Source organism: Acanthopagrus latus, chromosome 12, assembly GCF_904848185.1.
Source record: "Acanthopagrus latus isolate v.2019 chromosome 12, fAcaLat1.1, whole genome shotgun sequence".
In the NCBI taxonomy this organism is placed as follows: Eukaryota; Metazoa; Chordata; class Actinopteri; order Spariformes; family Sparidae; genus Acanthopagrus; species Acanthopagrus latus.
In genome coordinates, this window is record NC_051050.1 from 13,892,768 (window position 1) to 13,920,504 (window position 27,737).

At 44.6% G+C, this 27,737-nt stretch overlaps 2 protein-coding genes and 1 long non-coding RNA gene across 6 annotated transcripts; 1 reads left to right on the forward strand and 2 right to left on the reverse strand.

The window, feature by feature from the left end:
- Positions 1-242: 242 nt before the first annotated feature.
- Positions 243-6,216, reverse strand: LOC119029531. The gene is made up of 3 exons (XR_005078010.1): positions 6,080-6,216; positions 3,334-3,889; positions 243-2,958 (listed from the first exon to the last, which is right to left on the reverse strand). It is a non-coding gene; the product is annotated as an uncharacterized LOC119029531 (long non-coding RNA).
- Positions 3,902-20,283, forward strand: setd1ba (SET domain containing 1B, histone lysine methyltransferase a). 2 transcript variants are annotated; one of them, XM_037116368.1, is made up of 19 exons: positions 3,903-4,932; positions 5,168-5,319; positions 5,602-5,700; positions 5,994-6,264; positions 7,268-7,389; positions 7,922-9,019; positions 11,500-12,243; positions 13,507-13,680; positions 13,781-13,874; positions 13,987-14,198; positions 14,295-14,367; positions 14,456-14,830; positions 14,937-15,071; positions 15,711-16,217; positions 16,479-16,645; positions 16,721-16,846; positions 16,970-17,089; positions 17,673-17,810; positions 17,902-20,283. In XM_037116368.1, exons 1-19 carry the CDS (start codon positions 4,872-4,874, stop codon positions 18,073-18,075), a joined length of 4,842 nt encoding a protein of 1,613 aa, XP_036972263.1. In that variant the 5' UTR covers positions 3,903-4,871; the 3' UTR covers positions 18,076-20,283. The 2 variants fall into 2 exon arrangements, with proteins under 2 accessions (XP_036972262.1, XP_036972263.1); XM_037116367.1 differs by having other exon boundaries at positions 3,902-4,932; positions 14,937-16,217.
- Positions 20,284-23,935: 3,652 nt separating this feature from the next.
- On the reverse strand, positions 23,936-27,304 carry car15 (carbonic anhydrase 15). 3 transcript variants are annotated; one of them, XM_037116698.1, is made up of 8 exons: positions 27,205-27,304; positions 27,063-27,092; positions 25,546-25,722; positions 25,316-25,461; positions 25,112-25,204; positions 24,959-25,025; positions 24,709-24,869; positions 23,936-24,618 (listed from the first exon to the last, which is right to left on the reverse strand). In XM_037116698.1, exons 1-8 carry the CDS (start codon positions 27,257-27,259, stop codon positions 24,394-24,396), a joined length of 954 nt encoding a protein of 317 aa, XP_036972593.1. In that variant the 5' UTR covers positions 27,260-27,304; the 3' UTR covers positions 23,936-24,393. The 3 variants fall into 3 exon arrangements, with proteins under 3 accessions (XP_036972593.1, XP_036972594.1, XP_036972596.1); XM_037116699.1 differs by lacking the exons at positions 27,063-27,092; positions 27,205-27,304 and adding an exon at positions 25,863-25,935 and having other exon boundaries at positions 23,938-24,618; XM_037116701.1 differs by lacking the exons at positions 27,063-27,092; positions 27,205-27,304 and adding an exon at positions 25,827-25,887 and having other exon boundaries at positions 23,938-24,618.
- Positions 27,305-27,737: the final 433 nt, after the last annotated feature.

Sequence of the window (27,737 nt, forward strand, 5' to 3'; positions counted from 1 at the left end):
CAATAACTCATGCCTGAAAACACACATTTACATTCATGACTACAAGGGAATTTCAGCTTTCAAGAAAAATGCTCTTGCCATGTCACCTTGAGGTATAAACCATGTTCACTGTGTGCTTTAAGTGTGTTATGTGTCTCATATGACATGATAGGATAAAATTCTGCTTTAAATACAGGCCTAAAATTATTTTAAAAATCCCAACAACCTGTTCCATTTAACACAATAACAAAACATAAAAAAGGTGAGTGTATGATCTATTTATTCAAGTATTTCAGACACACAGACAGGTTATCATACTGCAAAGTGATAAACTAAATCACAAACCATACTGTGGAATGTTACGCCAGTAATACACTAGACATGCAAATGTCTAAGAAAAATACAATTTTAGATCAAATTAGTACAGCACCACCAATCTGCATGAAAATCATTGAATAGCAGTGTACCATGAATAATGAAAAAATGGATACCTGGTTTGATTCACAATGATTCAGTGAACAATCCATCAGCGTAAAAGGCTGAACATACAAAGAGAGACAGAGAAAGGACACTGAGCAGCTTTGTCTGGCTTCCTGGGTTTTTTTTTTCTCCACAGACAGCTCGTCCTCATGCCCACACACTATATGCTGCTATGGGTTTGAGCACAAGCTGTGGAAAAATGAATAATACAAAAAATAAAGAAAAAGAGAGTGCTTGTTTGACTTACAAAGAGAAGATGAAGCCTAACATTTGAATCACCTATAATAATAAAAAAGCATTTTAAATTATCCTGTAGGTGTACAAAATATCCACACGTGTAAAAGCCCCCTGTTTTCATCAGTTAATTAACAAAGAGCAATTGTCAAAAAAAAAAAAAAAAAAAAAAAATAGGGTTGTTTTTTTTTCGCCGAGCAAAGAGACAGCTGTCCAGCAGAAGAGAGGCCAATCCTCTGTCTGTGTGGAATATTCCAGTCTGTCAGCGGCGCGCAACGCTGAATGGCGCAACAACCCCCACCCGCGAGCCGGTTTTTTTCTTTCTTTCTTTTTTTTTTTAAACAAAGGCCTATAAATAACCTCGCCGTATCTAAAGGCACATTTTTTCCACTTGTGTTAGAGACATTAAAACCTTATTCACAAGTTTGTCTCCTTCGCGCAGAGGGGTGGGGGTTGTTGTTTTTTTTACAGCCTCGTGACTTGGCTTAATGGAGGGACGTGCGCAGTTGGCAGGCTGATCTGGGAGCGTATAACGAGAAAAACAGGCCTCTCACATTCCGACTACACGCACTCACACCTACACAGAACTAGCAGAGCCGTTTTCAACAGCGTGGATAAAGCCCCTTCGGCTCCTTTAGAGAACACGCCATAAAGCCGCCATCTTTTTTAAACGTTATGTTATCTGATGTCGCACTTAGTCTTTGTCTCGGGCCAGAGAGCACGCGCGGAAGCCCGAAGGAGACACAAAACAGGGCTTGAGCGGAGGATTCCTGATGACCTTATATGGCAGTGTGGGGGGTTGCAGCAACGCGCTCGAGCTCTCTCATGGCAACCGTCCAGGGCTCTCGGATTACTGCCGTTGCCAAGGGGGGGCAGTCAGCCCCAGCAACCGAAAGCCTGTTCTGAATGCGCAGCCTTATTAGCGTTTCCTTCCTTTTACACGCACTCTCAACTGTTTCTCTTCGTATCTGCTTCTTTTTCCTTGAGCCCATTCGTACAAAAAAAAAGAAAGAAAACGAAGAAATCACCCCCGTGTCGTTCGATGTTAAGACTTCCTGTTGAATCACCAAGAAGCGTCCTCGTCAAAAGCCTCAACCCCCTCCCCCTCCTCCTCCTCCTCCCCCTCCCCCGACCGAGCGAGCCTCACCCAGTTATGGCGCAGCAACATTTTATAGCACAGTGCTCTCCTTTGTCTGTAAAGAAGCCATTTTGAGACAGGAGAACAGCAGAGAAAAACCAATTGAGCAAGTGTAGCCTACACAGCACCAATAATAAGGTCTCTTTGGACAAAGGGAAGCAGTGAAATATACAAGATTTCCTCCCCAAAAGATTCATGTGCTCGTTTAAGACTTGGATTACATGTTTTTGAATACTAAATGTAAGTTTGCAACTATCAATCCAAAAAGAAAAATCTATGGGTTACACAGTTACATTTAAGTCAATACAGTTTTGCTGGTAACGTCATTTAACAACAAGTACTGTTCGTGTTGTCTGTCCTCTAGAAATAAACTACTTGCATGTAAAAGCATAAACTGGCACATTTAGAGAAAAATAGCTCAAAAATCCATTACCTTTCAAAACAACATTTCCTTGTGTGGTTTTTATAATGCTGTAGCTCAGTTAGAAAATGTCGAAATAGAAGAGGTTATACTTGACTGCAATCCTGTCTTCAAGGAGAGAGAGAGAGAGAGGAGATGGTTTGCATATTGCCCACACAGATGATGCTTGGAGATGCATATTCGCTGGCTGAGAGGCAAAGCCCCTACCACTGATCAAAAAAAAAAAAAAGTTTTTCAAACGAGCTCTAGATGTGTCGTGCTAATGGATTCCTTCCTTTGCAGGAGACGCTTTCCCACCCCTTATTTATGCCAATATTAGAGGATCCGAAGATGGAGCTGAAAACGTTCCTCCTGCCCCTGCGTTTAGGCCTGTTCACTGCATTTCACCAAAGTGCTGAGGTAAATATTTTCACCCTAAGAGTTTTCCCTCCATCTGTTTCCTCTGATCTATCTTTCAACAAAAAAAAGGGGAAAAAAATCGTTGTTGAAAAACTGTACAAACGACAACCTGACTGTGCTCCTTTCGAAACTGAAAAAAGAAAGAAAGAAAGAAAACTGCCCTTGAAGCAAGGTCAAGCCTGCGTTTACACTTTGGACGCGTTTGATTCTTAATGGCAAGTGGACAGCACAAACCTAGTCGTGCACGAAGTTGTCTCCACAGTTTGCAGGCAGGGTGCAACACACGCCATCGGGGTGTTAACCGTTGCTGTTGTGAGAGGAAAGTGTTTAAAAGTCATTAATCAAAAGCAAGTGAGTTATCAATCAACAGTCAGAATAGCAGGCAGCACAATAAACGACATTCTTAAAAGCCTTTAGTTACTCCATGGCCTGCTTTCTATCATTAATAAACAGTGTCTGTAACCTCAGATTTTAGGCTCTATATTCATGTCAGCATGCCAGTGAACGTATTGAATAAAAGCTGGCTATTACACATGTTTAAAAAAAAATGACTATGACATTAATGATCAGCAGATAAACTGACAGAGAATACTTTTAATAACAGATACTGCATGCCTCACAAATTTACATCACTGCATTAACAAAAACTTTTTAAAAAGTATTATAAAAGATTTTAACTTACTCATTGCTACTCATATCCTACAAGGCCATAAGTGCAATGGCCCAGACAACCAGCCATCACACATTGTCACACTTTAACTGTGGATTTTTTCTTGTCTCTAAACTCAACATCTCCAAAACCATAACCCTGTTTATTCACAACATTTGGTTTACTTTTCACTTAAGAAACGTAAATGCTATTATATGGGTGTGCCATGACCTAGTTAAGACAAAGATGGATTCCAGGCAGAGGAAAAAAGGCTCAAAATGTCACAGGGTATTACATCCAGTACATTCTCTTCCTTCTTCTCAATCCTTTAAAAGGAGGAATCATAGTTTTATCATAGTCCGTGAGAGATGAGGAAATCAAGTGTAAGATCCCTTTTGGAACAAAGGAAACCCATATAGGCCATTGAGTCCTGTTTCAGGAAAATGGCTGCCGAGAGCGCTCGGCCCCCTCTCTCTGCTCTCTGTTGAAGGACTCCTGAGCCGTGCTTCTAATAGCAGACAGCTCCTCTGCTGCTGCGCTCTGATTGGCCCGCCGAACTGCTGCTGTTAACCAGCCAATTGCCCGAGCACTGCAAAACACCAGGCAATGTCAAACTAAATCCAGTTTTGTTCGACAACATGCAGTTCACCGAAAAATAAAGAAATCTACACCGCGAGACATCATTTAAAATTGAAACCTCCGGAGTTGTTAGTAAAAAAAAAAAAAATTTAAAAGCGACAATCCACACAGTGGTTCGGCACTAGTTTGTTGGTCTGGATTAATCAAACTGACAGGAGAGAGAGAGAGAGAGAGAGAGAGAGAGAGAGAGAGAGAGAGACGTAACACGCCGCCGCATTCCAATAGTCGCAGCCGTTAGCTTGGGCTGTTAAATTCCACTTTTTCCTAACCGAGTTTTGTATTAAAAAAAAAACAAAACAAAAACAAAACAATTCTTCTGTTAAAATTAGTAGTCAGCAACTAGCTCCACGGCAGCGGAGTCCCCCCTTTTTCCTCTTCTGTTGTTTTTCGATTTCAAATATGGCCCAACGCGTTCGGATTTCTCAACGACCGCCACGTCTGTACACAAAACACCTGCGAGCAAATCCTTTTTATTAGCCTTTAGTGGCAGTTGAGAAGATATTGCCCCCTGTGTCTATCTTGTGTTTGCCATTTAGGTAAATGCAACCGGCAGATTCCGCCCAAAATAATGTGGCGGCTGAGCGATAAAAAGCTGTTTCCAGGCTCGTAATAAGCTCTTGTATGCGCACGAACGTTGCTATACAAGTAGTTGAAAACATGATATTTTTTAAAAACGGCCGTTATTGAATTTACCGAGCCGTCGAAATAGCAAAGTGTTTGTGACGAAAGTGCGACTAGCATCGGAGGTGGGAGAGCCTGGCGGTGTATTGTGGGAGAGACAGAAGCTACAGACCAGAGGCACACAATATGTGTTGGCTCTCGCCGAAAAGGAGGCAGTATTCTTCAAGCTAAATCATGTAATGTAAGCGGCGAAAAGGAAAGCGATTTCGTCTTTTCATCAATTAAAGGAGAATCACTCGATCGGACGAACCATGTCCAAGCCAGGCGAGAGAAACAGATTGAACGAGGACCATGGCAGAAAGCAGAGTTCAAGTAAGCTTGTTCTTTTTTTTCCTCTTTCTCCACAGCCCTCCTAATGCTTGTTTTCCGTAACTGGGATATTTTACGCTAGATCCCGTTTTCTGCCCTCGCTCGGGTTACCCCTGCCACCGGAGCCATGCATCTGTAACGCTCGGCTGTTGGAAAGTGTTGGGGGCTGGTAACGGGACCGTGTTTAGCCTTGCCTCACGATAGCTCTCGTCTCCTTGTCGCTCGCCTGTCGTTTCAGGTTTGGCGAACGGCATGGACAGTCATCCCGTCTGCGGCTCGGCGGAGAAGCGGAGTCACCACTGGAGAAGTTACAAGTTGATCATCGACCCGGCGCTGAAGAAGGGATCGCACAAACTGTACCGCTACGATGGACAGACTTTCAACATGCCCGTAAGTGGACCGCGTTTGACGCGGCAGGAGCGGCTACAATAGTAACCGAGTAGCCGACCTCCATGATAGGTTACAATGTGGCTGTGTTTGCCGGGGCCGGCCAACGGGCATGTTCCAGCATCTTGGAGAGCGTGTCGGAGGTGTTCATTTTAATGTAACACCGCGTCCGGTTTGTGTAGAACTACTTCGCAACAAGTTCTCCCCCTTGTGAAGTTGTGAATGGGATTGATAACAGTGTTGTGTCTCCCCCCTCCTCCTCCTCCTCCTCCTCCTCTCCTACAGAATCCTGGGATGCCACCAGTGGACATCGTCCGGGACCCGAGGATCGGTCGTCTCTGGACTAAGTACAAAGAGACGGACCTGCCGGTACCGAAATTCAAGGTATCTTGACAGAAAAGCGCGAAGCCCGCTTTTTCCGTTGGGAAAGGGGTGCTGTCAGAAGTTGCAGACACACCCCCTTCATTCATCTTTGGGATGTCGAGTGAAAGCACGATCATCGGAGGGCTGCTGAACCCAGAATAACCTCAGTCTCGTGCACACTGGATTTGCATGTCCGTCGTCACTCATCCGGCACTGTTGTTTTTTAATCTCAGCTGTCAGGGACGACCCCACACGGTGCATCATTAACCCCGAAAGCACTCCTCGACATTAAAACCTTCTCCTTGTTCTTCTAGATCGATGAGTGTTACATCGGCCCCGTGCCTCCGAAGGAGGTGACATTCGCCCGGCTCAACGACAACATCAGGGAAGGATTTCTTACCGACATGTGCAAGAAATTCGGAGACATCGAGGAGGTGGAGATCCTGTACAATCCGAAGAACAAGAAGCACCTGGGGATTGCCAAAGTTGTTTTCGAGACGGTGAAAGCCGCCAAAGTGGCCGTGCAGTCGCTGCACGACACGTCTGTTATGGGAAACATCATCCACGTGGAGCTGGACCCGAAAGGTAAACAGAGATTCAGCCATTCAAGGAGGCGACGTGTAACCTACATTCGTGCACGATCGAGCCCGCCGGAGCTCTCCCGCTTAGCAAAACAAAACCGGCGTGACATGTTGCCTTGTTTTGATTCATTAGGAGGACGGGCCGTCACGTGTGTACATATACGTGCGTTGCCTGGTAACGCGAATTAATTGAATTTCATTGAATATGAGGCTGCTCCCACAGGCCCAGAGCTGAGGGTGCAGTGTACTCCCACTGTGCATAATTTCAGACCTGTAAACAAACACAAAGCAGTCTGTCTGCCTTGAGTCACATTTAAACGAAAACACTCCAAATTTTTGTGAATTTTTGGAAAATGTATTTTTCTGAAAAATGTGTATATTTTTGATTACAACATGCGCAGCTGTTCTCTTGAAGTTGTGGTTTGCACGGGTTGCCTTTTGTATAGGATATGTTTGGGGTTTTTTGCATGTATTTACAGAACATGATTGAGTTCTACAGTTTATAGCTTATATATATTCAGGCTTAAACAATGCAGAATATCAGTTTGGCTGTTTTCAGAATAACTGAAAAGTGCGTAGGGCTGCAAAATGAATCAAAGTATAACTGAAACTGTAATATCCAGATCACAGAAGCTGGGGTTTTTTATGTGTGTGTATGTTTGTTTGTTTTTGTTTTGTTTTGTTTTGTTTTTTGATAAAGGTAAAATGTGTAATAAAACAACATTATACTGAAGTACTGTAGTGCAACAGAAAGGCCTTGGCATGCACAGTCTTGTTCTTTGCACAAATCATGATTTATGATGGTTTTTCAAGTGGAAATGAAAATTCTGATGCAAAATTGATCAGACCCACCAATTGTGAGTCACTTCACACACGCATCTGTCGCAATAATCACAGACTTCATTGTTTTTGTCGAATGCCAGGTTAGCTTTAATTTAAGTTTAATTTTGCTTGCATAAAGTTTTACAGACTTTGCATCAGACCGACACATGTTTCCCGTTCTGCAGGTGAGAATCGCCTCAGGTACTTCCAGCTCCTGATGAATGGCAGCTACACTCCGAAGACCCTGCCTGTCGGCGGAGAGGAGGCCAGAGAAGTTTCCCCTCGAAGCCTGGCAGAAGCCTTACTGGTAAGAAAGAAAAAAAACCTCCTCCAGCATTATGTCAAATAACTCATTGGGTTGGTTGTTGTTGTATGTGAAATCACTCCCTTAACTGTGGCAGTGGGAGTTAGATAATAGTATGATTAAGAACAGCTTCTGCCGGGTTTTGTAAGGTCAGCCTGGAGAGCAGTGACACTGGTGTGTAGATGTGTTTACTGAATCATAGAAAAAAAAAACTAACTTGCCAATCTGAGGTGACGTCCTTATCTGTAATCCGTTTTATCAGTGCAGCAGGTGGTGGCGTAGAGTGGAGGAAATGTTATCCAGACCCTCGCCTGTGGAGTGAAATCACAAAGCCAGTGAAACATGCACTTTGGCCCAGGCATTGTGTCGAGATACTCTTATCCACTTATTGCTCTTCACAGGTGTACACAGTGAAATTAGTCATTGATTCCAACATTTTACGATGATTGCACTGAAGTTACAAGTCAGGAGTCTTTGTGTATTTTTTTCCACTGTCAGAGGTTTTATTAATGTGACCCTGTTTCTCTCCTCCAAGGCCTGCGAGCCAATCCGCAGGTTGTCGGAGAGCAGCGTGTCTGCTGTTGGAGGAGCATTACCACCCAGCAGCTCGACCACTCCTCTGTCCCTGGAGACGGGCTACTCCAGCCTAAGGCAGGACACGCCCCAGTCCCAGGGAACCCCTCATACCCCACGGCAGACTGGTACGCCCTTCTCTCAAGACTCGAATTTCTCCAGTCGGCAGTCCACGCCTGCTTACCAGTCCGGCCGGCCCGAGAGCTCTGGAAGTTACAAATCTCGGAGACACGAGAGTAAGTTCCAGGACGCATACAACCGCAGACCGGAGAGGCCTCAGTACCGCAGCAATATGTACCGAGGCACGACGTCCGAGCAAGCTCCCTTCAAACAGCTCACCCCACCTGAACCTCCGCCTTCCACCCCCACTTTCACCTACACAGCGCCTCCTCCTGCAACACCCAACTTCAAGTCCGCCTTCTCACCCTACCAGGCTCCTTTACCCCCTGCGTTCCCACCGTCGGAGCCCGCTTTCCATCACCCCACCCAAAGGGAGGGTGAGTACCTCCGGCCGCCGCAGCCGCCTGTGGCAGCAGACACTGACTTTTTACCTGTGAAGGATCGACCGGAAACTCCTCCGATCCCAGAGCCCCCGCCGGAGCCCTCGCCCCACCCGACAACCCCTCCTCCACAAACGCCAGAGCACTGCCCCTCACCTGGCTCCCCCGCACTGGATCCGGAGCGCAATAGCCTGGATTCTCGCATTGAGATGCTCCTGAAGGAGAAAAGGACAAAATTGCTGCCGTTCCTGGAGGAGCGAGACTCGGACACCGAGGTGCGAATGGAGGGGAGTCCAATCTCCTCCTCTTCCTCTCAGCTATCCCCGATTCCCCTTTGCACAAGCGGCTCCCAAGGCGGCCAGCAGAACTCCCGTCCCACTAGCACAGGCTTGGAGGACATCAGTCCAACCCCACTGCCAGACTCAGAAGATGAAGAGCCGATTCCTGGAACTGCCTCCATGCTCAGGAGAATCAGCTCTCCTGTCCAGGAGAAGATGAGCAACAGTGACCTCAAGGATGGACACTTTCGAGGCCACACTCCCACTGATAAAATGGACACGGTAAGACAAACTCTTTCTCTCAAGTTTGCATGAGCATAACCTCCTGTTTACAAGAAAAGTGCACACCGGCAGCCCCTGAATGTCGCTAAAACAAGCTTGTTTTGATAGATGAGTTGATAAGTTGCACGGCGCTGATGTTTACTCGCACCTGTGAATGACAGTTAGATGGAGGACACAGTAAGCAAGGTCTAGTTTCAGTGAAAGGTGGTGGTAGTAAAACTTTCCCTTTTGTTTCATTGTGCCTTGAAAAGGAAGTTCCGGTTTCAGAACAATCCACATATGAAGGCATGAGGGAAAGTAGATGTTTACTGTTTCAGTTGACCGTTTTCTGCAAAGAACATATATGATATTAAAGGAGCACTGTGTAGTTTTAGGGAAATGCATTTTAATCAAAAGAGAAAGATCTTCGCGGACTGGTTGTTTGCATGCCTAAACAAATTAGGTTAACATACTCTCTTCATTTTCATGACTGAGTAAACAAACTGACCCTAAAGGATAACACAGTTTCATACTGTTTTACTTTGTTTATATTTGGCGGACCCTGCCACCTTTTTAGCTTCAAACAGTGTGCTTCCTCTGAGCACAGCTTGTTTATTTACACTTCTGGACAAAATGCATATTGAGTTTGTATTATCAACTCATTGATATTGTAAATAATAAAACTACTTTAAAACTACATAGTGCCAGTTTAACCTACAAAATATTATTTGTCTAAGGAAAGCAAGTGTATTTGTAAGCACAGCGGTGTCTGTAAATGTGTATAAAAGATACAAAATTCCTTGTCTGCAATTGAAATAAGTAATGAATGAAATAAGTTGAATTACTTGCAGCTTCACAAATCCCTTCGCATTCATACGAAGTCGTTTGAAGTCACAGTAACACCATCTGGCCTGTGTTGTTGTATTTCTACACTTTGCGCTTTGAAAGGAGAAATAAGAGCCGTTCCGCTGTTGGGGAATCAAATGCTCTTGTGTTTCCTCTTTCTAACACTCACCGCACGCTCACTCGGAGGGAAACACAGTTTGGCTGTTGGCCCCATTCAGCACCGCCACTTCCTGGTTGTGCTGAGCCTGATAGTCAGGATTGGCCACGCCGTCATCTGTCTCACATTTCAAGTTATCACAAAGCAAGCGGTGCAAAACAGGTCATTTGGGTAACAACGCCACTCCCATGCTGAGTTTACTTAGTTTCATTTCTGCAGTGGTTGTAACAGAGATCCTCTTATAATGACAGGGAACAGGAGAGAGAGTTCAGAGCTATTACCCACTGTGGTTTTAGGAATAAATAGTCTGCTGTCTTGACCAAACGGCTCTGTTTGGAAACATGCTGACCAGTGACATGGGTCAGTTGTGACTGTGCTGGAGCTGATACTAAACTTTGAGCTCAGATCAGCCCTCAGATCATTTGTTGCTTGTATGTTGAATTACCCCAGAACTGTCCGGTATTGATCAAACTGTGTCCATCATACAGCAGAGTACTGTAGCTTGGTTGGATTCATAATCACGTTGAATTATTCTTTGGTCAGATGTCCTGATTTTGAAGTTTTGACAGTCTGCCAGGCAAAGTTCTTGCAGTGCTGCTTTGTTAACACTTGAGAGCTTCACCTTCTTTGTTCAGATAAATAAAAACAATGTGTTGACATATGTTTGTTTTTCTCAAAGTAAGATATAAAAAGCATAATTGTTTTGCTATTGTGACTAATACTCATGTATCGTACAGAACTAGTATTGAACAAAATGTCAAATTATATCCGCAAGGTTCAGATGGATAGAACAGTTTCACTCTAGGTCCACTTACTTGCTTTTTCTTGAACTTCTTGACTTTATCTCGAGGTCTTCATGGGGTTTGTGCAAACATGCTTAATTTTAACCGTTTTCAGGTTAGCACTATGCCTAAATAGAGTTGCAACAGTCAGTAGATTTATTGACTAGTGGAAACTAGTGCTTGTTCAGGCTTCGTACATGTGAGGATTTGCTGCTTTGATTAGTCATTTATGACAGTAAATGAAGAGTATTTGGAGTGTGGCCTGTTGCTTGGACAAAAGAAACATTTTGAAGAAGTTGCTCTGGATTATGGGGGAATTGCTCATTTATTGCCATTGACAATTCATAGACAATGAATCGCAAAATAATTGTCAAATTAAATGAAATTGAGAAATGGTTTATTGGCAACATAATCTCATCTTGTCTGTCTATGACTCTGGTAAACCAATCTCATCACCGTGTTTGTTTTAATTTGTTGTCAAAATTAGCGGACATCGAATAATTGTGATCAAAACGTATAGTTAGATGTGATGAAATCTGGACTACTTTGGTTAGGCACCTTGAAATTGCTTGAATTTAACTCTTAAAGAGCTTGACCCCTCTCTTTAGAAGGAGATGATGTTTGCTCAACCACACCGAGTCACTGCTGTACCTGTGTAACCTGCGAAATACGTGTCAACCTTGCATAGTCCTCACAGGCTGTCCCGTGTCACACAGGTTAATCAGTCGTCAGGAGAGGACATGGAAATCTCTGACGATGAGATGCCAGGTACTCCAATCACCGGTGGCGAGTGTGGAAAGGGCATTGTCATAAACTCTGCAGTGTCCCCGATGCAGACCATGACCATCCCTCCTCCTGGCTTCCCCCCTCTCACGCACCAGGCCGGCTACTCCATCCCACTTCCTCACCTGGCCCCCCACTCTGCCGTCCCAGGACATCCTGCTCACCTGCCAGCTCATCCTGGAGTGCCTCCCCACTTGCTGGCACACATGGCCCCCTACACTCACAGCATGGTGCCACTGATGCAGATGGAGCTGATGAACTGCTTGCGGTGGGAACAGTGGAGCACCGTGCCCATGTCCTTCCAGATGCAGCAGCAGATGTTGAGTCGCATGGCTCAGACGAGGGGGCCCTATCCTTATCCACATTTTATGGACAGTGCATCTTTCGCGGGACACTACGCGCCTCTGGCGATGGGTGCAACACCTGCTGGCAGCGCGGGAGCACCCGGACAACAGTGGCAGCTTCCCAGTATACCAAAGTTCAACCCTACCGTTCCTCCTCCTGGATACGAGGGTAAAAAAGAGGATCCCCACAAGGCCACCGTCGACGGCGTGCTGTTGGTCATCGTCAAAGAACTGAAGGCCATCATGAAGAGGGACCTCAACCGCAAGATGGTGGAGGTGGTGGCCTTTAGAGCATTCGACGACTGGTGGGATAAGAAGGAGCGCTCAGCAAAGGTACGTTTGATCCTCTCAGCTTCCAAGATACAAATACGGTGTTACTTACAGAAGCAAAACACTGCACTGTGTGTGTCCAAAACAGTCCATAATATTTATTTATTTATTATTTAAGATTTAATTGTAAATAGACGAATATGAGTTTCAGTGACATCAAGCACCAATAACCACAAGAAGGTAGTTTTTAAACTTGTGCATGCACCATCAGTTGAACACATCGGTACCTTCATCCACAACAATATTACATTTTGTGCTCTATTTTTAAATGGTTTTCCCAACACTGAAGTTTAGGTATGCATGACCGCAAATCATCAGCATTTGCATACATTTAAAATACTGCACATTGATCATTTTAGCTGAACAATGCAGGCACAGAACTCGTGTTTATCTCTGTTTATTGTAACATTTGTCAACTACCTGATAAAAGAGCTCTTATTTGCCTCGCCAGTCTTTAGAGTTTCCCCTCCTGAATGACACACGTGTAAGAAAACCTGCTAAAATAAATCAGTAAATAGATAATGTATACATAGGCGAGGCATCTGTTTTGATCGCAAGAACTAAATGTTATTAGTAAGGATTATTGAATTTCAAAAAGGTTGATGTTTTGAAACATTCAGTTTTCAGCATTCATTTCAGTGAAAATGAAGATGGTGAGGCAAATGTGATTGTTTTTCAATTGTGAGACATATCGCAATCGGCATATCCATAATGTACAGCCCTAGTTGCTATGATGCAAATAGTGGTTAAAAAGTCATCTCCGTTAATCAAGTTAAATGAACAACAAAAGTCATAAATTAATAAAATAACCATTAACTGCATATTTGAATTCTGAACGTAAAATGTCAAATATTTACTGTTTTCAAGTTCCCAGATGAGAGGCTTTGTTAACTTTCTCTGTTTGCTGTCATGTTGCATGAAACACTTTTGGGTTTTGATCAGACAAAACAAGCCAATGAAACCGATGTCTCCAGAGGCTCTGGAAAAGGTCAGATGGGTGCTTATCGCTATTTTCGGGCAGTTCCATCCATCCATCCATCATCTGTACACATTATATGTACGCCGCTTAATCCTCTGCAGGGTCGCGGGGATTTTCGGGCAGTTTGTAGATTAAAATTCAAATCGGTCAAAATTTGGAATGGAAATCAACACTAGTTGTATTTACATATGAAGCAGCTTTTGTTTCATGAATCTGAACTGAGGTCAGCCCCTGGATTTTGGTATTGTCAAGTATAGTGACATAAGAATCCTCTTCTTTCCTACCAGGCGTCTTTGACTCCTGTGAAGGGAACAGAGGGGAAGGAAGAAGAGAGGCCCAAACCCAAAGAAACGATGGGTTCGAGTCTGCTGGAGAACTGGAACAAAGGCGAGGGACTTGGCTACGAGGGGATGGGCCTGGGAATCGGTTTGCGAGGAGCCATCCGCCTGCCCTCCTTCAAGGTGAGCCTTGAAATTTGTCCGAATATCCAAGAAGTTTTTTTTTTTTCTCTCCTCCAGTTGTACTGCTGGTTGATCTTTAATGATCACTTGTTGTATTCAGGTGAAAAGGAAGGACCCACCTGAGGCCACATCAGCAGGGGACAACAAACGAGCCCGGCCTTCAACTCCAGTTGATGATGAGCTTGAGGATGAGGGTAACTACCAACATGGCAAATCAAATTCTCGTCAGTGTGAACGTTTACGTTTACTTGCAGGTCTCTGTTTTCTTCCTGCCAACGGCTCATTTGTCTTGTTTATTTCTGTCAGACCGGGATCGAGACCCAGCTGAGCTCCCTTCGGACGATTCCAAAATGGACGCCGATGGGTCTTTAGCAAAGCGACGGCACTCGCGACCACTTGAACTGGACAGCGAGGGGGAGGAAGAGGTGGACACCTCAGGGAAGGAGGAGGAGTCATTGTCCGAACAGGAGGAGGAGCCTAATGAAATGGAGGCTACGGATAGGCTGTTGTCGGGCAAAGTACGCTCTCCACAGTTACCTTTGATTGTGAATCTGTTGGATCGTCTTGCATTGTGTATTTTTGCTATACATTTATGATATCTGATCATCTCTTAGGAAAGTGGCGATGAGGAGGGTGATGATGAAGACTCATCCAGTGAGAGCGCCTCCTCAGATTCGTCAGATGACGGTACTTTAAATATCAAACACCAACATCTGGCTGTTTTTCGTCCGTTTGTTCCCTGTGATGCATCATCTCTTTACCTTGTTTCTTGCAGAAGCTGAGAGTTCATCTTCCTCCAAGGACAGCTCTGACTCCTCTGGAGAAAGCGATGACTCCTCTGAGTACGAGTTAAGCTCGGAAGAGGAGGAAGATGAGGAGGAAGAGCGGGCGATGGCAAAGGATGCGGAGGACGCAGACAAAGAGGCAAGGACCTCGTCGTCCTCCTCATCCTCTACAAGTTCCACTTCTGATGAAGAGGAGGAGGAGGCAGAGTCTAAGGCACAAAGCCCTCCTGTGGGACTGGTCTTGGAGGATAAGGAGGAGCAGAAGAGCAGGGCGGAGCTGAGCAGCAAGTCCAAACGACGACCTCCTAGTCCTGACGAGGACATGATGGAAGACGTGAAGCCGCCATCGCCTAAAGGGATCCCAGGTGAATGTCTGCACCTAAACATACAAAGTGTTGTATTTCTTCAAGTATTTTCTGTTTTAGAAGAAATTAATGTCTGTCTTTTCTTGTCTTTTTTTGTCTTTTCTAGTGAAAGAGTCAGATGTCAGCATAGACCGCAACATTCCTGTAGTGAAGTCTGAACCTCGGGAGCGTGTAGCGAACCTTCGGCCACCCACCCCCACAGGCGCCCTGCCCGACAGCGACCAGGAGACTAAAGCCAAAGGTAAAACAGAGCCTGGGGAAGTACCATGCACCCCCGGTCGACTACCCCCATCCCACTTAGAGGCAAACACACCCGTCCCCAAATCTGCCTCCGCTTCTTTTATGCACCTCCCTCTCCCTCCTCACCCGGCACTAGACGGCCGCTCCCTCCTCCACCCGCCCCCTGGTCCCCTATCTGACCTCTCTCAGCGGCCCAGGCTCCCAACAGATGAGGACATCCCCCGCACACCTGGCAGGGACCTGATGGAGCGTGCACGAAGTCTGGGCAAGTCCCAGAGCACGGACACGGTACCCAACACGCCTGGCAGCGACGCCCCGCTGACGGGCAGCAGCCTATTGCTTAGCTCCCCTCACATCCCCGGTAGCCCCTTCTCGTACCCTGCACAGTCCCCCGTCCTTAGCGCTGGAGTTCCCCGTACTCCAGGAAGAGACTTAACCTTCACCCCTGTCTTCCCTGACCCCTCAGCTCTGACTCTTAATAGGAAAATCTCCTCTGAGAGCCTGGACGATAGACCAGTTTTTAAAGAGCCTCCCATCAGCGCCCTTCCTAACCAGACCTTATCAGCTGGAGCAGAGCATTCAGCCAATGTCCCTGAAGATCTGCCCGCTGGTCTCACTGTAGATGTCCCTGTGCCATCAGATACCGCCCAGTCAAAGAAGAAAGCTGGACGACCCAAAGGCAAAAAGACCCCAGCTGTCTCCACAGCTGAGGAGTCTTTGGAGCTCTCATCCAAGTCCACCTCTCTGCCTCACGACAACCTATCTGTGCAGCGGATAGCCGCCAAGTCTCCTGACCACCGGAGCCTGGACTTCAGGGAAGGAGAGGTGGAGCCTCAGACAGTCTTGCCCGCAGAAGACGGCTTCCTGTCCTACGAGGAAGAGGCACCGGTGACAGTGAAGCCTGCACGGCGGCCGCGGCGTGGCTGGGAGGAGCTGCTGCTGGGCAGCCTGTCTCCAGTCACCTCGCCTCCTCGGCCGTACTTCAACCCACGCACAGAGTTTGAGGAGATGACCATTCTATATGACATCTGGAATGACGGCATAGACGAGGAGGACGTGAGGCTCCTGCAGATCACCTATGACAAGATGCTCCAGCAGGATAATGGCAACGACTGGCTGAATGACACGCTCTGGGTCAACCATCCTTATATCCTTTACTGCTTGACATCACCTGTATTACACCAAATGTTATCAGTAATATGAATCTTTATGTGTATGTCACTTTTTAAAACAAACTGCAATTAATTTTAGGAGATCCGTGCAGTGAAATAACACTTAAAAACATGTTATTTTGGACTGTGTATCAAATATCAAACCCCTCTGGTGGTGAAACCGAGGAACTGCGTCTTAAGTGTTTTGCTATCCCAGCAGTGGTCCTTTTTTGGTTTCTTCCTTGACTCCCTTGCACCTACCAACATCCCTGGCGTGAAGAAGAAGAGAAGAGACGACGGCATGAGGGATCACATGACCGGCTGCGCACGAAGCGAGGGATACTACAAGATCGACAAGAAGGACAAGATCAAGTACCTGGAGAGCACAAAGCTGCAGTATGAGGAGCCTCCGGTCGACACGCAGGTGAGCTGCGGCGAACAGATTGTGGTCATTGACTTGCTGCTTTTGAACACGTCTAACTCCATCCTCTCTCTGCAGGGTATGAGTATTCCTGCGCAGGTTCACGCCTCCACCAGAGCTGGCTCGGAGCGGCGGTCGGAGCAGCGGCGCTTGCTGTCCTCGTTCGCGTGTGATAGTGACCTGCTGAAGTTCAACCAGCTGAAGGTAAACACAGTCTGACAGAACTTTGCTCCAGTGGGAAGGTTTTCTTTTCTGTTTTTTTTTTTTCTTCTTCTGAATATCAGCTTTTCTCATACTTACAGTTTTGCTCTCGTTTTCTCTTTTCAGTTCCGTAAGAAAAAGATCAGATTCTGCAAGTCACACATCCATGACTGGGGTCTGTTCGCTCAGGAGCCCATCGCCGCTGATGAAATGGTGATAGAGTATGTGGGACAGAACATCAGACAGGTGAGAGGCAGCTGACTGGTTCATTTGAAGCAGGTTTAAGTGAACTTGTAAACAATGATAACACTTCAAGTTGTGTTCACCTGACTCTCAAAGTTTCTCATTAGCCAAAAATATAACCACATATTTTACATCCCACTCCAGCTGAAGAGATTTACAGTGATTGTTCATTTAGTCGATCAAGAGAAAATGAATTGTCAACTGTTTAATGGTTGATTTCTTTCTCAGTCCAATTTTTTTTTTTCACTCTGGACTTTTCTGAGAATTTTTCTTGACATTCTGTACAATAAATGATTCAGCGTGAAAATAATCGGTTGATGCAGCCCTAAACTGAAGTTTGACTCTGGTCGAAAGGAGGTCATGAAAAAAATGTTCTCACTTAACAGGGTTCAGTGGTCAGAAATACTTTACTAAAGCATCATAGTGAACTCTAAACATTACCTTGTCCGTCAACGTTTCATTCATTCATCTGAATTGGTGGTTGTTTAACCATAAGGACAACAGTTGTGACCTGCAGCCACAGAAATAACATACTGTGCTCTTTGATTTGTCAAACCTCTAACAAGGGATCATCTTCCTCCTTCAGGTGATTGCGGACATGCGGGAGAAGCGCTACGAGGAGGAGGGCATCGGTAGCAGCTACATGTTCCGCGTTGACCACGACACCATCATAGACGCTACCAAGTGTGGCAACTTTGCCCGCTTCATCAACCACAGCTGCAATGTAAGGCAAACGGCTACACGCTGCTCTTTTTGTGTATGAGACAGGAACACGAGCTCGGAAGCGAACTAATCCTGTCCGTCTTCTCTTTCAGCCTAACTGTTATGCGAAGGTCATCACAGTGGAGTCTCAGAAGAAGATCGTGATCTACTCCAGACAGCCCATCAACGTCAACGAGGAGATCACGTACGACTACAAGTTCCCCATCGAGGACGAGAAGATCCCCTGTTTGTGTGGGGCGGAGAACTGTCGGGGAACACTCAATTAACGTCCATTTGAGGTCAGTCCTCTTCCAGGGTGTAGAAGTGCTGTCCTCAAACTTCAAGTTTTCCCCCGGACACACACGTGTCAACATCCTGGACAAGGAAGAAGTGAAGAGGGAAGGCTTTCTTTGTGAGAAGAAGCCTGCGTCCCGAACGGCGCTCTTGACATTATTAACTCTAGATTGTTTACGATTTATGGTGCTCTTGAAATGAAAAACGCGTAGTTTTTTATGTCTGCCAGTGACCCAGAATTTACTAAACACTTGACTTGCTCTTGCAGCATCTCCTCCCCTCCCCTTCTCTCAACGTCAGACAGTATTTTCAGCATGGTTTTCCCTCCATGTCCAGTTCAGTTTTTTTTGTACAGTTTTACACTTCTCATTAGTCTCATAAGCTTTACACCACACGTGGTACAAACAAATCAACACAGACTCACATGTTCAGCTGCTTACTAATGCTGTTGAGATGCACAAGCCCACCAGGAAAACGCCTCCCCTGTGTGTGGGGGGGTGAAGACATGGTCGGCACCAGAGCAGGTGGCGGACGACGACGTTTCCACCCAGCAGCAGGCAGGATGGCGGCGGCGGCGTGTCATCGCCCCGCCACGCACTGCATCCCTGCTTCTCTCGCTCCTACCTCCTCTGCACTCTTGGGAAAATGAATCAAACTGTTTAAAATAGAAGCAACAACAACTGATTAAATCCTGCCACAAAAAGAAATCTGGAAAAATTTGGATATCACACCTTGCGTTCACCAGCCAATGACTGATCATGCTGCTTCCTATTAGTTTATGCAAAAAAAGTTCAAGACGACGTGCAAAATTTGTATTACTGATATTCCAGTGTTTTCCAGTTTCGTTTAGGTAGAAAAGCCCCTTGCTTCTTGTTTCTTCAAAGACACTATATTTGTGTGTGTGTGTGTGTGTGAGTGTGAGAGAGAGAGAGAGAGAGAGAATCAACATATCTGAGTGTATGTGAATGTGAGTGCACTGCCTCCTGTTGGCTGCAGCGCACAATGCTGACCAATCATGAAGAGCAAGACAAACAACCCTGAAATCACTTCCTGACGACATCCACCGGGCAGCGTTTGAAGAAATACTAAGTTTTCGGCTTCAGAAAAAAATAATTGCTTCTCATTTTTAAGTGCCATATGAATGTGTAACTGTTTATTAACCGGGTGATGGATGGAAACAACCGCCACCTGAAGCATGTGCAAAGAACTGCTGCCTATTTTCTATCACCGCTGTGGGTTGTCCAATCGGCTTTGTGAAACCTGTGCCCGGGAGTGACTGTCTCACGTTTAGATTCGTCTTCAGCTGCAGCGGGTTATGACTCGACCAGTGTTCAGACAAAAGTGTTCCTGCGACCTCCGAGAGGGTCGTCCTTTTCTTCATTAACGCATAAACGATAAAAAAAACAAAAAACAATGAATGCACTCGAGGCTTGCACTTCCGCTTCTCTCTCAGCCAATCAGTTGCCCCTTCAAGACCAAGTCAGTCAATTGCTTTTCATTCAGTTGGATTGATCATGAAGATTTTCTTTCATTTTTTTTTTTCCACTAGTTATGTTTATATTGTATATGATTACGTGTACAGAAGATCTAAAGCTTTTTTTTTTTTTTATCTTCACGGGGGTAACACTTTTAAGATGCATCTCTATCTTTTTTTTTTAACAGAAGACTGAGTATTTAACATATTTTCAGGGATCTGTAAAAGGAATCTGAGGGTTTAAAAGGTTGTTTATTTAAAGAAAAAAGGTCCACTGTGTACAGGAAAAGTCTCCACCTCCCTTTTTGAAAGATTGTTTCTTGTAGAAACGTCTTCATTTTCTGCCCATTTTGCTTTGTAATCCTAGAAAAATGTACATACTGTAACTGTGAATAACTATATAAATATATATATATATACATATATATATATTTTTGTTCCCTGGGATTTGCTACACAAACACAGCTCAGAAATCTATGTGACATAGGAGGAGAGCGATGAGCTGGTAGCAGGAAATTCAGCTTGTGTCAAGCTTTGTTTTTTTTATTTTCTGTTGTAAATTCTATGAAAAAAAAAGTTGTTTGCGGTGTGGAGAAAAAAAACAAAAAGGTGCAGAATCGGCATGGGAAGAGGATTGAAGCGTCAGCCTGTTTCTCATGTCTATTTATTACACGACAAATGTATGAAAAAGGAAAAAATGGAAATAAAGCAATTTTGCATACATCCATAAATAGTGGTGGTTTTTCATTAAAAACTGTGGGAGATAAAAATAAACAGTTCAATAAGATTGAAATAAAAGTGGATCAAATCTTTGGATGATCCTTTGAAAAAGATTTAATAAAAAAAAAAAAAAAAACTCAACAGATGCACTGATGCTGCATTTTCATGAATGGGACCAGTGGGCAGCAGCTGACCAAACAATGAGTCCCTGTCAGGCTGGTTTGATCGAGGACCCAGTCTTATGATTCACTGTCCTCCGACACACGCACACACACACACACAGTATGTTTCACAGTTAAGCACACACTTTATGTGATACGGACAGCTGAGATGTTTCATCACTACCAGTCGTGATACAGGTGTCAGGTGGTGTCACCATTGCTGCAGGTCAAGGTGCAAGTGAGTGGAAATGGGGGCTATAAAGGGACAGTTCACCCCAAAATAAAAAATTATTATATTTTTAACGTGGATCTAAACTGTCACCAAATGACATCGCAGCCACCAGGGGAGCTTACGAGATGGGTCGCCAAATATACTTTGGCCAGCCTTTCATATACCTGGGCGGACCATCTAAGTAAAGTGTATGTGTGGGAGACACTGAACGTCAGAGCTCAAACTTTTTATCTATACATTCTGCCATGGCACAAGTCTGTTGTCCAAGAGTCGACGCGGGCCTCTGTCTGCGCTGCGATACATAAAGAAGATACTTTAGACATGAAACAAAAGGTCAGTGGATTTTCTTGAGTAACCAGGTCATGATTTATGGAAAGAGACATTTTTCTTTGGCATTTGGAGCATCACGAGCCCAGAGCCAAGAGATGGTGGACAACTCTTTTCTTTGATTTTGTGGTGAGCTGTCCCTTTAAAATCAGAGGGGGAATGTTGGAGAAGAAGGTTGCTTGATCGATCCCACAGATCTAAGCTTTTTTAACATTGCTTAAACCTAATCCTTACAACACAGGTCTCATTCCTCATGTTCTGGGATGGTCTAAGCGTGTTAAGACCTGACCTGACGCACATTCAAGCCTCATGAAAGTTAAATTTCTGGGACTTTCTGTAAGTCTGACTCAGGCCACAGTCCAACGTCTCTGCCTCTGCTGTTTCCACGCATCATGTTGTGTCCTCTCTGCGTCGCTGCAGATATTTTAATCAGTGAATTCTTCTGCTGTTGTGTTTGGTCACAGTGAAAAATCTGCAGCCTGACGTCACCTTCCCCAAAACCTGGCAAACACACAAACCTGAGAGAGAGAGAGAGAGAGAGAGAGAGAGAGAGAGAGAGAGAGAGAGAGAGAGAGAGAGAGAGTGTGTGTGTGTCTGTGTGTGTGCCCTGAGGCCATGACAGGAGGAAGACGGTGTGATCTCAAGCAGAAAGGACGAGAGAGCAGCGAGCGGTGAATGATATCAAACAGATGAACACACACCAACAGGCGGACAGATCCGACTGGTCAGACGTTATCGCTCCAACTGTGGTCTGTTGTTTCGCTGGCCATCTTTTCCAGCAGCTGTTGGACGAACCAGTTAAAGTGAAACTCGCGCTAAAATGCAACCTAGGCTTTTTTTGTCAATGTATATGAGTCAAACCTTCGTGTGAAAGCATAATTACAACGAAAGAGGCACTTTTAAGATTGATTGTATTTTCGTTTTCGGCTCCAACTCATTTTCAGTGGGAGTACATTGGGCACTTTTACACTAGCATCAAAATCACTATTTTTGAAACACTAAGAAAGCTCGACACAACATGAATCTTTGCTGGCGGTATCACCAGGGTCTCTACACACAGCTAAACTGAACCACATACACTCTACCCAGACGTGTCGATCCCGAGTACATCTGGGCTGCCACGAAGACGGCTAGAGGAAGAAGCTACTGCTAACGTGAGTTGTTCAAAAACCTTCCTTTTAGTAAACTTTGTGTACACAAACGATGTTCTCAATGCTCGTGTTCATGCGTAGACCCCCTGGTGATACTACGAGAAAAGTTTCATGTTGTGTTGAACCTACTTAGTGTTTTAAAGATAGCGATTTTGATGCTAGTGTAAAAGTGCCCCATGCACTCCCATTGAAAATGAGTTTGGGCTGAAAACCAAAACACGGCCAATCTTAAAAGTGCCTCTTTTGTCATAATTATGCTTTTACCCGAAGGTTTGACTCATATACATTCGCAAAAAAAAGCCTAGGTTGCATTTTGGCGCAAGTTTCACTTTAAGCGCTGCAGGCCGTGTGGTGTCACAGACTTTTACAGGCTGCGTTATTTTAACCTCTCACGTCGATGCCGACACTCCTCAGCTACAGATTTACAACCGGAGGGAGTCTTTTTGCATAATAGTAATTGGCTCATCGAACAGGAAACAGCTCAGGGAGATAAGGACGTGTAGGTGTCACTGTTTGAGGCAGGCAATATGAAAAGAAAAGTAAAATTGTGAGCTGGGTTTTAAGATTTCCATTTTTTTCCCCTGCACACTTCTCAACACGCTAGTGTCAAATATTCATTGTGCACTCACTCAGGGGTTATTTTGCATGCTGGACGCTGGAGATCCGGCTCATTAGCACACCAGTGCCTCCATTTTCCCGTGTCCTTTCCTTCAGGAGCTCACTGTTCTCTGACAGCAGACCTTTTGACTTGTCTACGTAGGGAAAAGCTCAGGTGTTGCTCATGACATTAACAGTGGCCGTGTTGCATTTAGTGGGCCATGTCAGGGGAGCTAGCATGGATTTCAGCCCTTGCAAATGTTATTAATTGCGCCTGTGGTGACACGTTGAAATGTCAGGTGAAAAAAAAAAGCCTGTTACTGGATTAACCTGAGCATGTGCGAGCTTGTTTGAGGTTACAGTCACACAAGGTAACTTTCAATACCTCTTCTGTTGAAATTCCTGCTTACAAGATGAGGCAATGGCCCCACACAGTTTGTTTTCAACCAAAAGTTAACTATTAAAATACCTTAAGTAACAAACCACTAGAAAAAAATGCTTCACTGTCTTTATTATTTGCTTTCCTCTTTTTAGCCTCCTTAAGCATCATGTCAAGTAAACATGTGTTTTTAGGAGCCACATATGCTAGCATTATCACCATGAACATGTTAGCGCTTAGCTCAAGTTCATAAGAGCCACATAGCTTAATAATACCAAAATAACCCTTAAGTTACTTTTTTTATTTATCCTTCCTGGTTCTTTGCAGTCTTGCTAGCAGCACCCTCACTCTCGTGTCATTATGTCCAGTTATAGTTCGTCCATATTTGTTTTATTAACCGCCAAACTGATAATGTTCAGATGAACTTTGTGTGCAGTGCTAATTTGTAAAGATTAGCATGCTAACACGTTTAACTCAGATAGTCATTATCGGAAACATTACTTGATTGCCATCAACATGGTAACATCGGCGTGAGCGTGTTAGCATGCCATTGGTAGCATTATGTTCAAGTTTATAACTACAAAAATAACTATTTCCATCATATATCATAATTATGAGATAAAGTTTTTGTTTGTAATCGGCAGAAATAAGCTTTTAAGCAAAATAATGACATTTGGTTGTACTTTTTGTATGGTGCTACATGGCTAATGTTAGCATACAAAGGCGCTAAAATAAAAAGATAAACATTAAATCTGCTTGGCATCAACATGCTAGCATCATCATTGTGAGCTAGCGAGCACGGCTGAAATGTCTCAGTCTTGTTCCTAACATACGAATTAGACAAAATGACGCCGATTGTTAGTCTCACTATTATAACTCTTAAATTGTAATATTTGTGGAGTTGCAAACATACCTGACCTAAAGCAGAGTGAAAATATATTAGGACTGTAGCTTAACAAGAACAAGATGTGAGTCATAAATTCATACACGCACATTTTAATGGCACCATCGCTCAATGCACATGATTTTAAACTGTTAGGGAAGGAGACATTTTTTATCATGATTTGATTCACAAAAATGGAGTTAGTCCCGCAGAGACGACGGCAGGTCACAATCATGAGACATTTAGTAACAGTTGAGTGTTTTACAGTACTCTTCTTCACAGCTTGTTTTTACATTTAGTCTTTGCTGAAACATTTCTACGGAAGTAAAAATTCAAATTAGATTAAAAAAACGCGTCATCGAGAAACACAAATTCATCACATATCCGCTAAAGTCTGGAGACAAAGCTTCCCAGTAAGATGATTGGAAGCAGATGTGCCGACAGCGCGGACCTGAGGGGACGACCGGCCGTCCCTGTGAGCAGTTTGGCATCTTTGGACACGGACACGATGCGACTGAAGGTGGGGTGGATGTGTCTGAAGTTGTTCTGCAGGGGGGTCACCTGCTCAGCATCCTCCTCTGTGGAGAAGATCTGTGAGGTAAACTGAGCCAGCTGAGGAGAAAATACGAACATCAGGTTTATCTTGCAGCCCCAAGGGGACACTGTTTATATGTCGATTTTTTTTTCAGGGGAATTACTTACTTGGGACCACGAGATGTAGATAGGGACTTCGTAGAGGGTCCATACGACCGCCTGAGAACACGGAGGAGTGGTGAGGCTGCCGTAATAACGGTAATACTGACTCATGTTGTGCTTCGGCAGGAGGCTCATCAGCGGGAATGGCTTCACTTTAGCAGTCTGGCCTTGGGGGGGTTGGAAGCACATCCGGTAATGAGAATCACAACCAACACAAAACTGCAGGCGGGAGTTCATTTTCTGAGCGTCGTCTAACCTTTGTAAGCGACAGACGACAGCTTTTGTGATATGTGTCCGAAGTGCACATTGTCTGCATAAACGACCTGCAGGAAAAGGGACAAAATCAGGACGCACTGGAATAAAAATGACCACAGTGGCTTGATTGAATGCAACACGTGACTGAACTGACATCAATAAAGAACCCAAGAACGGCGAGTCCAGTTGGATCTTCCAAGGCTGCCGTCACGTTGGGATGGATGGACTTCATGCTGACGATGTGCACCTAGAAAGAAAGAAGAAGAAGAACGCCCAGAGACGTTAAGGGACACTGTCACCGGTCTGCTGCGACAGCTGGCCGGTGACAGAGCGGCGCGGCCTACTGACCGTACTGTACCTCCATCGGGTATCTGCGCCTGTCCACCGTGTGCTCGGAGCCGTTGGTGGCCGGGCCTCCCCAGTGGAAGTGCAGCTGGATGGTGTGGTACACATCTGGAAGACCTCCGCCGCTCACCGACATGCCACTGCCAACATGCAGCAGGACTGGAGGCGACGGGGGGAAAACATGTGGTCACCAACACGAATATGCAAAGAGGACGTTGGCGAGAGCATCTGTGGCATATTCACCAGAGTGTCCGTCGTTCTGAAGCGTCCAGTGGCCCGTCTGGATCGCGTCGAAGCCCTCCAGATGCAAAGGTCCCAGAGACTCGTTCCTGATCATCTGGTCGTCCAGGTTGATGGGAGAGTGATGCACTCCAAGTAAAGGGTGACAAGATGGGAATGTGTCTCCCCACGCGTAAGGATCTGAGGAGGGTGAAGGAACAAAAAGAGAAACAAATTCACCAGTGAAAGACAAATTAGTGGTTCTCAACCTTCCCTGAGCTTCCTAGGCAGCTTTTATTACAGACTTTTCTTTCATGTTGTCTTTAAGGATAAGTTCACACCTGCTCCCCTTCACACTGATGAAAAGTCTGGATCTTCACAGCAAAACAGTGTTGTAGCATTCTCCCAAAGAACTGAGGAATATGGAGACTTGTTTCAACAAGTTGAAAAAACAAAAAAAAAAAACAAAAACCATAATCCATGTCTGCAGATGCCCCAAGATCAATTGTTTTCAAAAGATATTTACATAATGTGCATGCTAACGCTAACCCTTAGCAACTACCATGAAGAATTTTGCTTCTAAAAGAAAAGGGAGTACGTAAACTCTTTTCAGATCAATCTGGGATCTCTGAGCTCCTAGACATTTGGATTAAGCAGGACGAGCTGTCTGGAGCCATTTCGTGTTTTTTTTTTTGTTTGTTTTTTTTAAAAATACTTTTAAAAACAAGTCTCCATCTACTTCAGTTATTTAAGAAAATGCTGCAACACTGTTTTGCTTTGGATCTCCAGAAATGTTTCGTTGGCCACAAAACTCCACTCGACTTTTAGCACGAGGTGAGCAGATAATGCATTTCATTTTTGGACGAACTTGTCCTTTAAAAGTTGAGACTGAAAGCTTCGTTTCTTGAGGCGGGAAAACAGTAGCCGACAAAACACACTACACATAAGGACCATTTAGTAACAGTTCCTGAGCTTTCATTCATAACGTGCTGTCTTCCGATTGGCCAGCTGATGTCGGTTTGTCAGCTTCTGTTTTCCAAGCACGAGAAGATCAAAAGCTCCAGAGCAAGTACTAAATGAATCTGTTAAAGGAAAGTTGCTTCTTTTTTCTGGTTGTTGCTGTTGTCACTTTCTCTGATCCTTGTTTTTTTTCCTCAGAAGTACAAGCTGAACCTCTGGAGGCCTTGACTTATTATTCAAATGACATTACCTTTGAAGATTTTCTCACTACTCAAAGACGAGTGGTCGTAAAAAAAAAAAAATAAATAAATGTTTAAAACACTGGGTCACTGCTCAAAAAGACCTCCACAGTTTGAAAATAATATAATAATGATAGAAACAGAGCTTTAATTATAAAAAAGTCGTGGTCTATTTTAGAAAAAAATTCTCCCATTTGCTGGTAAATCACTGACCAACACACAGACCGACATATTGTTAATATATATGTGTTTATGAGGATGTTCCAATTGTAATAATATACCACAGTCTTTAAATTGGTGTCTGTGCATCTTAAAATATAAAACGTTTCATAGGTTACTCACCACAGTCCGGCTCATCGTAACAGTAGTCATCTGGAATATGAAAATATCAGACAATAACTTCACACTTGTCTCAAACTGGCATGAATTTAATTTAGATAAAAGATTTTGTTTCCCTCATCTGAGACTGGAGCGGGCCTCTCACCTGGACGAGCGAGTGAAAGGACAGTCGTGAGGAGAGCGGCGGTCCAGATCATCATGGGTGTTGTGGCGGCCCGGTGAGTCCAGACAGGTGCGTCGGGGTAACTGAGGTAGACTGAAGACCGGTGCCAACATCCTGCTTATATAGGAGCCGAGGTGAAAGCCTCGAGTTTGTTTTTTTTCCTCCTCCTGGTCTGGTCGGTGAACCGTGTCATTACCAGTCTAGTGGTCTTTTCTGATCAACAGGCTCATTGATGCAGGACAGCTTCATCCCCTCCTCCTCCTCCTCCCTGCTGCCATAGATGCACAGTGGCCAGAACAAGACCCATTCATCTCATGGGAAAGCCAGAGGATGTGCAGCACACTGAATATATATGGCTTCGTATAAAAGGAGGCTGGAAAGATACTGCACCACCTGATTATATTTACCTGATTAGTTAAAGGTGCACTGCGCAGTTTTGGGGGAGAGATTTTTATTTAGAGGAGAGAGATCTTCAGTAACTTTTTTCAATGCCTAATAAACTGACCCTAAAAAGG